This window comes from Epinephelus fuscoguttatus, linkage group LG18 (genome assembly GCF_011397635.1).
Source record: "Epinephelus fuscoguttatus linkage group LG18, E.fuscoguttatus.final_Chr_v1".
Lineage (NCBI taxonomy): Eukaryota > Metazoa > Chordata > Actinopteri > Perciformes > Serranidae > Epinephelus > Epinephelus fuscoguttatus.
In genome coordinates this window covers 17,173,271-17,190,441 of record NC_064769.1, presented here as the reverse complement: position 1 = coordinate 17,190,441, position 17,171 = coordinate 17,173,271, and the positions used below count along the sequence as shown (strand labels likewise).

Here is a 17,171-nt window from a genome sequence, read left to right as displayed (position 1 = left end):
GCAGCCATGTTTTGTGAATTTTCCTGCAAATTTGAGCAGAGCTTTCGGAGTTTTTCCCCTGAAACTCACACAGCAGTAACGCCAGCTCTGCTCGTGTTTGACGGCTCCGTGTTCACGATAGACAGACGAGAAGAAACACCAAAGTGTCGTCATGTCTAAATACATTTCTAATTTTATTTTTAGGAAGATAGGGGGATTTTAAATCTGGGTGTCATTGGCGCCACCTGTAGGCAGTCATTTTGGAAATTAAAAAAAATTGTAATGAGACTAGTTTTGCGACTTGTTTATTAAATTGAATGTTAGTTTGTGCACATATAAACCCGTGTTTTAATGCTTTTGAAATAAATAGACGCCTCTTTAAATGGCTGCCACAATTTTAAACTATCCTGTGCTTTTCATGCCATTTAATGGAAATGGCATTTAAATGCTGCATTTAAAGACCTGTGCAAGTGAATGCATCTCCTTTGATTTATCCTGCACTCATATTATTTTGTACATGTTAAACCCTCCACAGCAAACAGTTTGACAGTGTGTGAGATAAAGACAAAAAATCTTCTTAATCCACCTCAATCTTTTTTCTTTTACACACACATTAGCTGCTAATACCCAGTTTCTTATTGCATGCTTATGAATAAATGTGTATTTTTGTGTTATGCAGGCTATACAGGCATAATTTACTACTTAGTAAACATGGAACAATTTGGACTTTTATTCCCAGAGATTGGAAATGTGTAAGTGGAAAATAACTATCCAAAGTGTACTGAACAGCACTGGAAGAAGAAAGACCATGTCAGCATAATTTGAGGGCAGGAAAAACAATCACAACCAGTGGCTCTACTGTTTATATTAATCCTGCAGACGCCAAACAGTTTCCCATCTTGCACGGCTTGCTTTTTATTTTAATGTAAGGGGAAACTGCGGAGGCCATTTTGCTGTGGGTAATTTTAATGCTGACCTTCAAATCTGTATAAATTTAAAAAGAGCTGGTGGAAATTGTATGGTTGGTATGCAAAAATCTGGGTGTAAATTCTGACCTTTGCTTGCAAAGTCTAATCAAAATGCAGGAGTTTGAGTTAAAGTACAGGAGTGAAGAGAGGCAACCAGTGTCATGGGTTTAATAGGGTTGGATCACTCTGTGAGTGATGGGAATGTTTATATGCAGAATACCTGAAGGACCGAGTAATAAGTTATAAAGCTCTCAGGAATAATGCTGCAGTGTTGCAATGAAAAACACCTTAAACCCTGATGTGGTTAATGGGAACTGCATTCTGGGAGCGTTCTCGTTTTAAGCAAGGTAAGAGGAATGCTGGTCTGTCTGTACTTAAAAGAACAAAAGCTTTGATTCACGGAGGATATTTGGAGCGAATAGTTTGGATGGAGAGGTGAAACTTGTCCTTCCAGGCACTGATAAACATGAGATGGTGAGGGATCATATCACAGCCTGTGGGTTTCAGTGTTTGAAACGTAGTTGCTGCTTTAATTGTCATTATCTAAGTACAGAGGTTTTGTTTTCCGTTTAAAGGGCTAAGCGGTGAAACACAAACAGTTTCTGCCTTTGATGTCATGCCAGTTCTTTTTTGTTAATGTACAATTACAGATTCCTGATTTGTGCTTAGATGTGTCTGAGCAAACATACATCCTTTATAAACACAGCGAACATCTTGTGTTCAGTCATTTTCTTAGTGGCATGTTGAAAATGTCTGAAAATGGCTTCACTTAAATTAGTCTCTGGGGAATGGCTTTTCAGGGGTTGGGGCTGCTGCATTAAAAAAAATTCTGTGCATTCTGCACATATTTTTCCTGCCTCTTCCTTTGTAAAAATGAACCTTATTGGTTTCATGAATAATGCATAAGGACGTTCAATTGCTGCAGCAATGAAAATTAGGCCTGTTTACGTGCAGTGGTTATGTACACAGAAGCCTCTTTTTTTCCTTGACCATTTTCTGAAGGTAGAGCAGAGCCTGAGTAGCTTTTCTGAAATACAAATTTTCAGCAGGGCAAATCTCATTTCTTTGAGTGAAAAGGGGAGGGGTGAAACTCCCGCGGGTTTAATGAATCCATAAATCACAATAGTGCTAGGTTTGCTGCGCCTGCGTCAGTGTGCAGTGCAATTTTGATTTTCATCAAAAATTTAATCTGCCAGCCTACAAGGGTTTAGCAGCAGACCGGATGCCGCCCTGAATTTCTAATTTTAGGGGCCTGATCTTTCAGGATTTATTTTTGTATAATTCAAGTCTGCTTTTCAATATCTCTTGTTATTAAATTTTAATTCGTGGCATTAACATATAGATTGAAAAGGTTTTTATGGGGGTTTTGAGTGTATGCTGATGGAATTTTACTAGACGACACAGTTTCTTTTTCCAGAGCATCCCGTGTGTGTGTGCGTGTGTGTGTGTGTGTGAGGTGGGGTGGGGTGAAGGAGGGGAGGGGGGGATTTATCCATTTCTCTGCATTATTGCTTTTTTGAAATCATTGGTCATACACCATCTTGGAAGACATTTATTACAGAGGACAGAAAAATGTGCATTTGATTAAAGAAAGAGGAAAAGCAAAACATTTAGTGTGAAACAGGTTTTGGTCAACCCCTGCTCCTCGTCACTGACTCTGCTCCGGATAATACAAACATGCAGTGAAAGCAGTGATTGAAGTGACCCCCACCATCCCCCATTTTAGCTGATTCCTATTTTTAATCCCTCCAGAGTGGAACCATTTTCATGAGCCTTAAACAAATTTGTATTTTATATTTGGAATCTCTATTCCAGTCCACTTAACATGCAGAGCACAGTGATTTTTGGCTTTGCAAGGTACAATTCAAAGTAAGAAAATCTCTCTCTAAGTTCGACGCACTAGATTTTTTTTTTCTCTTTGCTTTAACCAAGCACAGTGATTGATTTACTTCATTATTGTGCAGAGGCAGATACTGTACTGCCCAAATATAGGCCAATTATTTTAAGTACCTCGACTAAGCGCTGAATTCTGAACAGAGGTATGTCCTAGAGATGTTTTCCTTGTATGCCTAACCTCCTTATTCTGTAACCCCATATACTTTTAGCACAGTGATATAATATATTGTTTTTAATATGCATGCATTGGCATTTTAAAACACAGCTGGACCAAATCACAAAGGGAAAACTCGTTTAATAGTTTGACATAAATCACAACACCACCCACCCTTTGCTTACTTTAGTGCCTCTTACAATGATAGCATCTGTAGATCCTTGATATGCAAATAGCATTTGATGATTTAATTTAACTATATTTCCCTTCTTTCTGTTTTAGTTGGTTTAGGTTGTGCTTTATTTGTAGGGAACATCAAGTAAGTGTGCATCTGGTTTAGCCTAGATTTTCCTTGCGCATGGTGCTGTAGGTTACAGTATATCAGAAGCCCCAGACTATGAAAGAACAGAAGGCCAGATGGCTAATTTTGCATTTTGACTTTAATTAGAGGAAAACAGGCCACAACAGGCATTTCATATATTCAGGGTATGCATTTAAAGTGTTGCACAGGGAATGTTACAGTGGATGACTAAGAGATTGATCTAATTCAGATATGCATGTGTCTTTGCCATTATTTCATTAGATCACAGATGACAAAAGTCTCGTAATTTAGCCATTATTTCATTTTAATTTCCACCGACTGACTCCTGTCAGCCACAGAACAGGCTGGTGGTGCTTAGTGAGCACTGAGGACCTTTGTTAGCCTTCTGTGAGCAAATGGTGCTAACACAGAATTTCCTATTGTTTTTCCAAACAAAAGCAGACTTTTCCAAGATAAAGAAAACACAGTTGCTGAACGTTATGAACAGTGGTGAAAGAACTACTCAAATCCTTTACTAAGTAAAAGTACCAATGCAACAAAGTACAGATCCTACTTAAATAAAGGTATGTAGGTATTATCAGTAGAATATAAGTATAGAAATAAAGCATACAACCTGCAGAAGTATGGCCCCTGTTACTGTTCATCAAAGTTTAAGCAGCATTGCACTATAGCTAGTCAAAGTTTAGCCAGTTCCAACACTTAATATACAGTTGCATAAGTTAGTCTAGTGGTTTCCAACCAGGGGGTCGGGTCCCCTTAAGGGTCACAAGTAAAAGACAAAGTTCTGCAACACTGATCTGTTTTTATTTTTTGGATTTTCTCTAATCTTTGCATTTTAGTGAAATAATGGTTAACTTTAATGTCTTTAGACTTCAAAGAGTTATTCAAATGAAACCACGTGGGACGTTTAGAGGGATAATGTCCCTTACATGTGGCAAAGGCCCCAACCTGACACCAAGCCAAATGGTTAGGAACCATTGGTATAGTTTTTGACAATGTATTGCTTTTCATGATTTTATGATTTGTTGTTTATGTAGAATTTTAATCTGTAAATTAATTATACCTTATATACAGTATTTCTGTCTAGAATGTATTTAAGTTAAAGTAGTAACATTAAATGGAGAAATACAACTAAAGTGCAAGTACGTCAGTTTTACTTGAGGTAAAGCTATTTAGTCCCACCACTGGTAATGACATCAATCATTAATCATCAAAGTCGAGAGTCGCTGTATTTGTGCCGTCTTCATTTGTTTTGGCTGCAAGTTAAGCTGACAGAAGGCCTTTACTCTATCATTCAAAAAAGAACAATGATGACACAGTGCTTTTTGTATGCATGAGGGATTAGACTTGTCACGGTAGAAAATTTTCATACCAGTGTAAGTTCTGCCAGAACAACGCCAGATACCGATGTTGTCGACTTTGAAATTGCTTCCCTAAGGCTACGTTTGGGAAAAAAACGCTGAGACAGAGAAGCCTGGCTTTACTGTATTTTTGGTGTCTCACTGTGAAATTTGCACAGAACCACAGTTTTCACACGGCATTTTCAGCAAGACAGAGATTATAAAAGCTGAATCTTTAAATGAAAAATAAAAAAAAAAACACTGACTGACCACATGCTGTAGTTATGTGTTTCAGTCTTGACTCTTAAAATGTACTAAAAATGGGAAACAGGCATCACGAAATTGAAATTTTCAGGTATACCTTCAGCAAACTTGCTCGCAGAGAGAGCCTGGCTCAAGGCTGAACCTAAACGACAGCCGCACTGAAGAAGTTGATTTTGGCAAACAAATTCACTCCCATAATCTATCTGCAATTACATCATTTCTTTCTCCATGAGTCAGAAAACGTTAAAATTGAATCCCTTTCCCTCGCAGGTGCTATTTATTTTTGTGGGTATCATTTTTGTTTTCATATTCATAAATGGTGCTGCATGTCTGCGGTTAGGCTTATTGAATTAATTGGATTTTTACAGAAAGTTACATGACATGGATGTGTGGAATTGCACTGATGTAATGTGAACGGTATACCAGTGATCCTGTACACTGCAACCAGCCTTATGAGGAGCATTCTCTAGAGATATTTGCATATGTATTATCTATAGATATATTTATAGGAGAGATTTTCAGAGACAAACACCAGCAAATTTTAGCTTTTGTTATATGTGCATTCTGTAAAACAATGCTTCAGTGTTATTAGTACAGTTTGCACATGGATCCACCAGAAACAAAACATTTCTGAGCACTGATGAACTCCACAGTTGATCTAAGATATCTTAAAATAGTTGTTCACTTGTACCCAAGACAGTTTATTCCTAAAGCTTGAAAATGGAGAACTGGCCATGAAGTTTTGACGTCATTGGGATGTAAAATTTGGCACTGCTATGCAGACAATAAATAGACCACTAGCTTTGCTGACCTAAAATATTTCTCTGCAAGTGCTTGCATTTAAAATGTACTTTTCATTTTAATGGGAAACCCCACAATTTTAAGGTGTTTTTCTGATTTTTAGCTTTAGATAAAAATAAAGATACTTGCATAAATACTGCCCAAACTGTTTCTGTACCTGCTGCTTTGGTATGTAATCCCAGTATTTGGGTATCATTTAAAATATTAGGATACGAGTACCAATATCCTGAAAGTGATATCGATACTAGTAGATTACTTAAAAAAAAAACCAGTTGTTTTTTTTAAATTACTTCATTCGATACTTCTGCGAATGCAAGTATTCTGTTGTGTCAAATGCCATCAGACACCACAGACATGTTGTTTAGCCATACTTTTTGTAGGTATCTTGGCGTGCTGAACAGCCATTTCTTCAGATACACCGTGCTTGACTTCACCACAACACAAACTGTATGTGAGCCAATCACAGGTCACATTGAAATTGAAGAATGCTTGCACTGATTGGCTACAAGCAAAACCATACAGTAATTTTTTCCCTCTAGATCTAGATACAAAAATGATAGTGGAAGGAAGGTATGATTTGACTGGAGAAGTTTTGATAGTACTGGGTTAAATATCCAGCCCTTAGACCCAGATTTTTAAGTATTGTATAAATAATCAAGACATTATGAATAAAGACTCATATGTGATTGGCTGTTGCTTTGGTTCTTTAATAGGCTGCATATTTATGTAACCTTTATGTTTTTCAATTAATTCAAGTTAAATTTGTTTTCTTTGTTAAAACAGTACTTTTATATAATTAAGACTGCAACAAATGATGGTTTTAAATAAGATTAATCTGCAGATTCTCAATTAATCATCAACACTGTTGTTTTTGTTCCCATGTTTTATGAGTTGTAATTAAAGATCTCAGATTTTTTTTCTATACACACAAAAGGCTTTTTCTCTTATTTGGTGCACAAATTGTAAAACAAAACATCTGAGCAAGCATCTCTCCTTTGCCAAGATAATCTATCCGCCTGACAGGTTTGGCATATTAAGATGCTGATAAAACAGCATGATTATGACACAGGTGTGCCATACGCTGGTCACAATAAAAGGCCACTCTAAAATGTGCAGTTTTATCACACCATACAATGTCACAGATGTTGCAGTTTTTGAGGAAGCATGCCATCAGCATGCTGACTGCAGGAGTGTCCACGAGAGCTGTTGCTCATGAACCCGTGAACAGACCGTCTCCAATCTTGTTTCAGAGAATTTGGCGGTGCATCCAGCCAGCCTCAGATGTGCAGAACAAGACCTCCATGTACAGCATCTCTGCAAGATCACTGGATACAGACACCCAGACATCTGATGCAACAGTTGGTTTGCACAACCAAAGAATTTGCATAAACTTAAAAAAGATTGTCTCAAGGAAGTTAATGTGCGTGCTCGTCATCCTCACCAGGGCCTTGACCAGACAGCAAGTCGTTGTAGTAAGTGACTTGAGTGGGCATCTGCTCACCTTCAATGGCATCTGGCACTTTGGAGAAATGTTGTCTTCATAGATGAATCCTGATTGTCACTGTACCAGGCAGATAGCAGGCGTCATATGGGTGAGTGGTTTGCTAATGCTAATGTTGTGAACATAGCCTCATGGTGGCACTAGGGTTAAGCTACAGACATGGAACACGGGTGCATTTTAATGATGGCAAATTAAATCTACAGAGATACCTTGACGAGATCCTGACACCCATTGTCATGCCATCCATCCATCGCCATGACCTCATGTAACAGCATGATAATGCACAGTCCCTTGTTGCAAGGATCTGTATCCAGTTCCTGGAAGCTTAAACCATCCTAGTTCTTGCAATTCCTGCATACTTACCAGACATGTGACCCTTTGAGCATGTTGGGGATGCTTTGGATTGGCGACAATGTGTTCCAGTTCCCTCCAGTATCCAGCAACTTTTCACAGCCATTGAAGAGGAGTGTGCCAACATTCAACAGGCAAAAATCAGCAACCTGATCAACTCTATGCAAAAGAGATTTGTCACAATACTGAGTGATTCTTTTGGATATGTGACAACAAATGCATTTGTGTCGCCCTACTCATGTGAAAACCAAACAAATTTCTTTTTGTCAAGATGAAAATGCTCATTTTAGAGTGGCCTTTCATTGTGACTATCCCAAGGCACATCATGCTGTTTAATCAGCATCACATCTGTCAGGTGGATGGAGTATTTTGGCAAAGGTGCAAAGGCCCACTAAAACAGATTTTAGCAGTTTAGTGCGTAAAACTTGAGAGAAATAAGCCTTTTGTGTGCATAGAAAAACCAAGGAGAATTAATTTGCTATCATAAAAGACACGGAAGAGCACATTTGCGATTCTGAACCCATCAAATGGTCGGCAATTTAGCTGAAAAATGACTTCAGTAACTTATCAAAATGGCTGACGGTTATTCTTCTGTCGATTAACTACTAAACAACTAATTGTTGCAGCTCTTAATATAGTTTTTTGATAATTTGATAAACAGCAATTGAGACAGATAATGGTAAAATGTATGCTATCAGCATATCTTTATTGCATTCATCGTAGCTTTTCAGCAATTTCAGTTTATATTTCTTTCCAGCTTTATTACGAAAGATCACTAAGTGATTACAATCAGATGCAACTGTTCAGTCAGTTTTTTTTACACTTTCATAGAAGTGTTTATTTAGTTATATGTTTTAGCATTGATGCAGTACTTAGTGGAAGTGTTGTGCTGCATTGTATTCAGAGGTGTTTCTGATTCCCCCCCCAGACCTCATTATAATGTGTTCCAGTTCAAGACCACCACTATGGCACCAGTGAGACATGTATAATTGAATTTACACATTTCCAACAATGTCTCCAAAAAAGGAATGTTATAAACTTTGTTAAGGTAGTATTGAAGTGGATTAGATTGTACAGATGTACCTAATGTAGTGGCCACTTTAGGCCTCATAGCTTTTCTTCCATTTTCTTCTAGTGTTAGCTTGTTTCAAATGTAAGAAGACTACCAGTCCTTTCAAAGTGATAGCAGTTATGACTCAGAAAAAGGCAAAGTTTACCTTGACTGTGTTTTGTTGCTTTGTCGTTCACCAAACTCAGTCTCTCTTTGTCTAACCTCTCCCGTTGTGCAGCTCTAATCTAACAAAAAGTGGTGAGGAATGTTAAAATGTAAATTTAAACTAACTTCTTATCTAGATTAAAGCCCAACTCACTAAAACTGAGCTGAACTGAGTAACTGGCTTTTCACTTTTTTTAAACCTGCACCTGCATTACATTAGATGTGTATTTTTTTGGCCTTTTATTTTATTAGTTATGAGCGTCTCGTTAAAACTGTATGAACCTGGCTTATAAATGAGTTGGTATCATTAAGCAGCTGTCTGGTTCGTGTAGTAAAATACAGTAGATGGGAGACATTTTCTCTTTTCAACAACAGTGTTTTTTCCTTCAGTGGTGTTAAAAAGCATAACAAGGTCCCAAAGATAACCTGTGAATATAAACACAGCTTGTTGGCTCGATTCTGCTCACACTTTTAGTCCATGGACAGTGTGGATAGAATTACACAGGTGTACACAGTTGCTGTACACCTTATGCCACTGGTGAAACCAGACACTGCGACAAGACTAATGGAAAGGGAAATTGAAATACCAAAAATGGAAATGCTGTTTCAGGTTTAAAATGGGAAATGCACAAAAAAATGAATGCAAATAAGAAATACTCAGCATTGAAAATGGAAATGGAAAATTGAAAAGGAAAGCTTCTTTAACTGGAAGGGTACTCAGAGAGGGCAGACCTTGGCCAAGGACAATAGTCCAGTCTTCGATAATGTGCATATTTTCATGCCACTGTATAACTCAGGATATGTTTCTAAAACTTTGTAATTATGTTAAAATATTGTCCGTGCCTAGCTGAAGCATGTGCATTAATTATGTACCTCTAAACTGGAAATATTTCACATACTCGCATACAACCAGAAAGCACTTAACTATCGTGTACATATGTACAAAAATCTAATGTTTAGACTGAGATAACATCATAATAAATGTCAGCTTATGGAAAAACTGTATTTTTACAAGGAAGAAATGTTTACTGAAGTCAAATTTAAATTGCAGTTTATTGGAGTTTATTGCAAACCGTTCACATTTGGATGTGACTAAGAGTATAATTAGTTACATGATATCAGTGTATTAAGTTAGTTTGAGGAAAAAAGCCTTGGTACAATTGCGACAGTGTTATCATTGTACTGGTTCCCCATGAAACTGCTGTCCCTGAGTGCTCCACTGCTTTTTGCATGAAGTTTGAGCAACTACATATGTATGCTGCCCCAGAGGAATACTGGTACCTGCAAATGTGGATTGCGATATGGAGTTATCATATTTCTACAGCTGGCCAGAATTTGTCACTAATGAACTGTACTACCATTTTCCTGAATTTTGAAATTTGCGACACCGATTCCAAAAAAGTTGAGACAATGTGTGAAATGTGTGAAAATTAACGCAATGATTTTCAAATCCCCTTCAAACTCATACTCAATGGAATAGAGAACAAAAACAATTTTGATATAATTTTAAAACTGATAAACTTAGTTTTTTTCGTAATGGTCGCTCATTGTGAATTTGATACCTGCAACTTGTTGTTGTACAGCATCCAAACTTTTGTGGTATTGGGGTTGTATGCCATTTTGTTATGTAAATGCATCTCAGTCCCTGTGATCTTAATCTGACTTGTAAATGTGTCAAAGAATCTCTAAATGCGTACAGAGTTACGCTGATGTGTTAATGTGTAGGAATCTATGTGTGTACTCAGGATCCGTGTGTGCATTATCGCATTTGTAAATAGGTAAAATTAGAAATAAAAATAAAAAAAATCCTCAAAATCTGTGTTCAGATTTTCAAGTGCACTGAGATTTGTAAATGTGTTGACAAATCTATTTGTGTACATAGATGCAGAATCACAGGACTTGTCTGTATTTCCAGTTCTTGGAGCAAAACACTACTATGTGTGTACACATACAGATTTGTCTACGCATTAACAGAACGCATTTGCAGATTTACCTACACGTTTACACGTCTCCGTACACTGGCAAATCATAATACAGATTTGGAGGTTTTCTTTACGCATTTACGCCCATGTGGATTCTAAATACACATTTGTATATTCCTGTGCACACCTATAAACCTCAGTATGCATTTAGAGATTCTGTTACACATTAACAAATTTGATTACATATGCAAATACAAATTTGCAAATAGTACTGATACTGTAATGACCCCATGCCCTAATCATCCCTGTAGGGAAACCAGGAGATCAATAAGGTGTTTGTTTGATTGCAAGATACAACAATTAAATTAATTCCCATTAAGTATGCTGTGGATTTTTACGACACAAAGAATTTACTATTGTGTGTAAAATCTGAAAACCCATGCGCAAGCTTGTTCCTTATAAAGGTTCTAAGGTATTAGGAAATCGAAAACATACTCGACTTGCACAACCTTCCCGCCAAGTGTTGCGCATACTGTATGATAGAGCTGACAGTAATTTTTATTCTTCTCCAGATGAAGGTATGCAATTTTAACCATAAACCCTTAAATATTTTTGTGTCAGAATTATCATGGGTCTGTTTGCTGAGGCCTCTGGCCGTGTGTCATATCCGAAGAAAGGTGTATTCGGCTATGAAAGGGCTTGTTGTTGCTGAATTGGTGCGCTATTATTAGATGACCAATTTCCCCTCTTTCCATAATATCAAACATCCTGGCATAACTCTGTTTTGCATGGTTGCATTTTGAGCACATTCTCTTGACAAGGCCTTTTATAGCCTTGTGCTGAAGTGGCAAGTTGTGTAATTTGGATATTTTTAAAATGAGAGCATTTGGGTGCTACAAAGTTGTGGAATTTGATGCAATCAAAGGCCACTTATGAACAGTTAAGCCTCTCTGTTCTAACAATAAAATTTTGTCTTTTTTTTTTTTTTTCTGTCCTCAAAAATTACACCGTCACACAGATATATTACAGGTGGTGGCTCCCGTGCATTTTGATCTAGCATCTCTTGACTGTATTTAGAAAAAGAAGAGTGGTTGTCTCTGATTTTGTTTTAGACTTTCAATAGTTGTCAGAAGCAGGCTACTGCTTGTTATGTGCGGCTTGTTCTTATGTACCTAGGTGGGGTACAAATCAAAGCTGATATCTAGACAGCCCTTTTTTTCTTGGATATTGGTAGTGTAGCCTTGGTAGTTTTAAAATAACACATCTGTTTGACCTGGTAGTGCTAATATTTTGCACAGATGTTATATTTTGGGTTAGAACTCATGCCCAAATCAAGATGGTAAATTATTACTGGACTGTCAAATAATGTCTTTGTCTTCTCTGTTGTTTTTCCCCTGGTACAGAAGCACGGGCTCAGAGGAGGTGGAGTCATGAGCGCACAAGAGGCACCCAATCCCGGGAAGGAGCAGGCAGACGGTGGGAGTGCGGCCACAGATGGCCCCTCACCAACCTTAGCCCCAAAGACCAAGAGCACATCTCCACCACCTGTTACAGTGAAGAAGGAGCCCGGGACCTCAGAGACGAGTAACGGGAAAGTGGGTGATGCCAACCCCGCTGAGATCTGTGTTGTCATTGGAGGAGCTGACGGCGGAGCAAGCGGAGGTGGATCCCGTAGAGCTCAGACCGAGGGTATGTTTGCCCTTGGTACTCCTCCTCCAACGAAGAGCACAGACTCATGCATAGGTGTGTGAATATACATATGGATGTACTCGTGCATTTCCTGACTGCAGTGTTGTCTGGTGTCTCTTGACCACCGTGACCTTGCTCTCTGTCTGACAAAACAGCACAACAGTATTTAAAAATTACATTTTTAAACATTCAAAAATTGAAATCACCTCAATTTTATCTATTTATTTTTGGATTAACGTCTGAAATCTTAAAGAGAGATACCTCAGAACTTGAGTGAATAAAACCAAGACCATCTGCTTGCCTAGAGATTGAACCATTTAGGGTAAGGTAGTATGAGCTTTGTTCCTGTCTGAGTCTGCTATCTAGTAATTTGCAAACTCGAAGCTCTCATGTGATGCTGGTGGTGATTATTATTTATAGTATTAGACGACCCACGTGGCGGATTCCTTGTTGAAATATCACAGATAAACAGATGTACTGTGTACATTTTTAGTTGCCAATTTACCAGGTACACCTTGCCCAAACTAATCTATTACAACAGGCCAGCGATAATCCCACTTTAATGAAGGTTATGATGTTTCTAATATTTATTGTTTCCTCATTTATATAAATGAGGACAAAATATTAGAAAACCCTCCCAGTGTTACACAATATAATTCCATAGCACCACAAATGACCACCTTAGACTGCATTAGTTTTAGCTAGGTGCATCCACTGAACATGTTTTTTTTTCTATTCTCAGTTTTGCAATTTTAATAATGGAGCACAATTTAGCATTTCTGACATATGGGGTCAGATCAGTCTCATAATGAATGAACTCACGCAGGGTTTTTCACGAATGCACACGCTCTGGTTCACAAATATAATTTTTATACAAACTTGTAATATAAATTCGGAAATGCACACACTCTGCTTCACAAATATTATTTTCAGGCACTCTTGTTATATAAATTAACAGATCATGCGAATTGCTGAATGTACATTTACAAACTGCTTCTCATTTGTGAACCTCTCTACATTTGTGAGAGAAATCTGTGTGGTGAATTTTGAGACTCCTCTGACGTTGCAGGTCAGCGAACGTCACCATTGGCTGGTCAATCAAATTTATGATTCTGATTGACAGATTCATCAGTTAATCAGGTGTGTTCGCTTTCAGCCAATTGTATGGCTCCTTACATTTTCTCCACACTTTTAAACCCATCGCAGAACTACTGTTGGCAGTGTTCAAACAAGACGTGCTAGACTTAAACGGTTGAAGAGATATGGATCAATCTCAACCTGTAAGTAACATATTTATCTTATTATCTCCTCGTTGTAAATCACGCAATGTTATTGAATTATAATGAGTTGAAGCGTTCTGCTTAGCCAAGTAACATGTTTGAATGAACATAAACTATAGCCATGTTTCTATCAGCCTGTTTAGATGCGCATCTAGAAGTATCGCATCGGAAAATTATGATGGAAACGCCAAAATTCGAATTAAAATGATTCGCACAAACTAAATTATGCTCGCTTTAGCTGGGTTTTGGTTGATTCGAAAAAATGTTGTATCGCAAAACAAGGGATGGAAACAGTTATGTTCAAATTAAGTCTGACGTAGCTAGGGTTGGGTACTGAAACTCGGTGCTTTTTGTACTTGGTACCGATTCACGTCGGTACTACCAAGTACCAATTCACTTAAAATGAAACGGTGCCAAATTTCGGTACCTGAGGTGGAGGCGGAGCGAGAGCGCATGACTCGCACCTCAGACTCAGCAACAATGGCGACAAAAACAATGTGCAGACAAAAGTTAACGTGCAGCACTGTTCCTAAATGTTCTCAATAAAATGTTGAAACTGAGAAGTTTAGACTATGGGCCCGAGCGACGCATAGTGCGTCCAAATTCACACCTGTTCTTCTCTGTGGATTTTCTCCGTGACTGTGCGTCATAGCGAGAAGCCACGCATATCAGCGGAAACAGCAGAATTGTAGCTTTCCAACAAGGCCAAGCACTTGTCGGTAATCCAATGTTTTCACAGCGAAAAATTACAATAAAATGATGTATAACAGAGCTTTCATGCAGCTTTGCACACACATTACTCTTGGATGGATTACTCGCGAACGCAGGCTCACACAGAAATGCCACGCATATCACATGAAAGCGCAGGACCACACACATCATTGTGCTGTCATCCCATCACGCTCTAAATACAGATCAATTATCTACAAAATAAAAACTTGACGAATTTCTTTACGATCCATTATACAGATCTTGTTATCAGTCACTTCATATAGTGAGGAATATCGTATCTTAACACGTCTTAGGCTTGTGTGTGTTTCTCCCGGTCTATCCACATTTGTAGTCCGGCTTTCAAGATGCAGATATCTCCATATTGTCCAGTTGACACTCCATCAAACTTTGTATGACAAGACCAGCCACTTCACCTTTGTGCACCCAGACAACTGCAGCCTAACTATGCATGCTGACAGGGCCGTAGTCACCATATACATTGAGGGGGACACGTGCCCCCCCACCAATGCCCAAAATGTCCCCCCAGTATATAACTGAAACTGAAAAACAAATATTATTTTGGAGGACATCATTGCACTTGGCTGACTATTTTTCTATGATCTTAGATGTAAATATTGCATGTTTCTTTCAGATAAAACACATTTTTGACTTGTGAATGAGTCAATGGAATTTCTTGCAATGATGAAAAAATACTGGCAAACATTGCCCCCATGGCACAAACCACATGTTTTGGACAACTGTGAAGTGACAGAATGTCCCACCATCATGGTTCTTATATTGCCAGATTCCAGAGAGTCTCCCCTCTTCGTATATGGCAGAATATGTCAACTTCCAACTTGCTATGTTGAGATACATGTAAAAATGTAAGAATTTAGGTACACAGATTTGTTTTTTTCATTGATATAAAAATTAATATAAAATACAGGCACATAGAAGAACGTGAAATGATGGCAAATCTGGTTAGCCCAGATTGTCCTGAAAAAAACAAGATATAGCATGTGTGTGTAGCCTTTATAATGACTGTGATATGAGCTTAAAAGTAAAGGCAGTAAAAATACCCCAAAAAGGCCTAGGGCCCACAGGGTTAAAAAGTACTGAAATAAGGTACCGTTTGGTACCGGTACCAAATTCCAGATACCGGTACCGGTACCGTATCGGTTCAATTATGAACGGTACCCAACCCTAGACGTAGCGCACCTCTCCATGGTGATATCCACACTCCGGGTCGGGAAGGCGGTAATGCATTTACAAGCTGGTTGCCAACTGCCAGAAAACGTAGAAGAAGAAGAACGCGAGACTTGTTTTGTTACCGGTTCTGTAGTATGTAGTTTTCACCAAAGTCCGTACATTTAATGGAAACACACAGGATCCGTATTTCTTTTAATGCGCATTTCCCAATGATTTGAATCACTTTTGGATGGAAACATAGCTTATGAATACAGCCTTCCCGAAAATTGACCTCCATTCTTCTTAATGGCAGGGTTTCCCATTTTTTCTAAAGCCCCCACTATTCCCCACACAGATTTCTCTCACAAATGTGGAGAGGTTCACAAATGAGAAGCAGTTTGTAAATGCACATTCAGCGATTCGCATGATCTGTGAATTTATATTACAAGTGTGCCTGAAAATAATATTTGTGAAGCAGAGCGTGTGCATTTCTGAATTTATATTACAAGTTTGCATAAAAATTATATTTGTGAACCAGAGCGTGTGCATTTGCGAAACAGATCGTGTGCATTTCCGAATTTATATTACAAGTTTGCATAAACATTATATTTGTGAACCAGAGCGTGTGCATTTGCGAAACAGATCGTGTGCATTAGTGAGTCCGATATGCAACTGTGAACCAGAGCATGTGCATTCATGAAAAACCCTGCGTGAGTTCATTCATTATGAGACTGATCTGACCTCATGCTGACAGCTCACATAACTCGTTACAAAATAAACAAAGGCCTTGACATGGTAGTAGGCTTCATAAAGCTGATACTGACCAGATAAAAATACCTTGATTGCCTTGATTATTATTTTGGCGCTTGACATTTATACTGTTTCAATCAGTTAATCAGATTTGTGGTAGTCTTCTCTGTCAGCCAACAAAAGCTGAGAGAATGTCTCAGAATTTTAAGATGCCGTAAACACTTAATGTAGTGTAAACATTGTGTGGAAATTGACATTTATTTAGAGTTAAGAACATAAACTTATTATTAGTAACATTTTGGTCATACTCAGATGCAATCAGGAGATAGATTTTCACAGTGGTTATGATGGTGATTAATAGGATCTTAATTGTGACAATCAAATATCCTACATGTGTGATGATACTGTTACTTTGTTTTTACAAGGCTGTTTTTAATTCTCGTGCAGGTTCCTATGTATGTGGGGTGTGTGGGAAGAAGTACAAGTATTATAACTGCTTTCAGACACACGTCAGGGCACACAGAGGTAAGTCACTTCTTTTTTTTTGGTCTTTTTAACGTATGCATTGTCTTTATGAAAAGTCAAATAATAGCCGACTGCTCGCTGTGTTTTTCCCTCTCTTGACAGTACGGTCCTAAAATTATGCACTTCCTCTAAATGAGTCACGCATGTCTAGTTCTGGCTAGGAATTTTATTTGATATATTTAATTATTTTTTTGGCCTCTGAATTGTTTTAATGCGAGAAAGCACGCGTTGGAAGCGGTGAGCAGATGTGAGCACACAGTCATCTATTCACAGGTTTCTCTGAGGCTGACTGTTACTGTCCGTCCGTCCCCCCC

The 17,171-nt window shown here is 38.2% G+C and overlaps 1 protein-coding gene across 14 annotated transcripts in view; it reads left to right on the top strand.

The window, feature by feature from the left end:
* znf618 (zinc finger protein 618) overlaps positions 1-17,171 on the top strand; it is a 42,347-nt gene that overhangs the window by 802 nt on the left and 24,374 nt on the right. For 11 of the 14 annotated variants that reach the window (XM_049603620.1, XM_049603624.1, XM_049603625.1 and 8 more), the window contains 2 exons: positions 12,118-12,457; positions 16,780-16,857. In XM_049603620.1, coding sequence (XP_049459577.1) covers positions 12,145-12,457; positions 16,780-16,857 — 391 coding nt within the window. In that variant the 5' untranslated portion in view covers positions 12,118-12,144. The remainder of the gene's footprint in view (positions 1-12,117; positions 12,458-16,779; positions 16,858-17,171) is intronic. The other 3 variants (XM_049603626.1, XM_049603628.1, XM_049603621.1) reach the window with 1 other exon arrangement.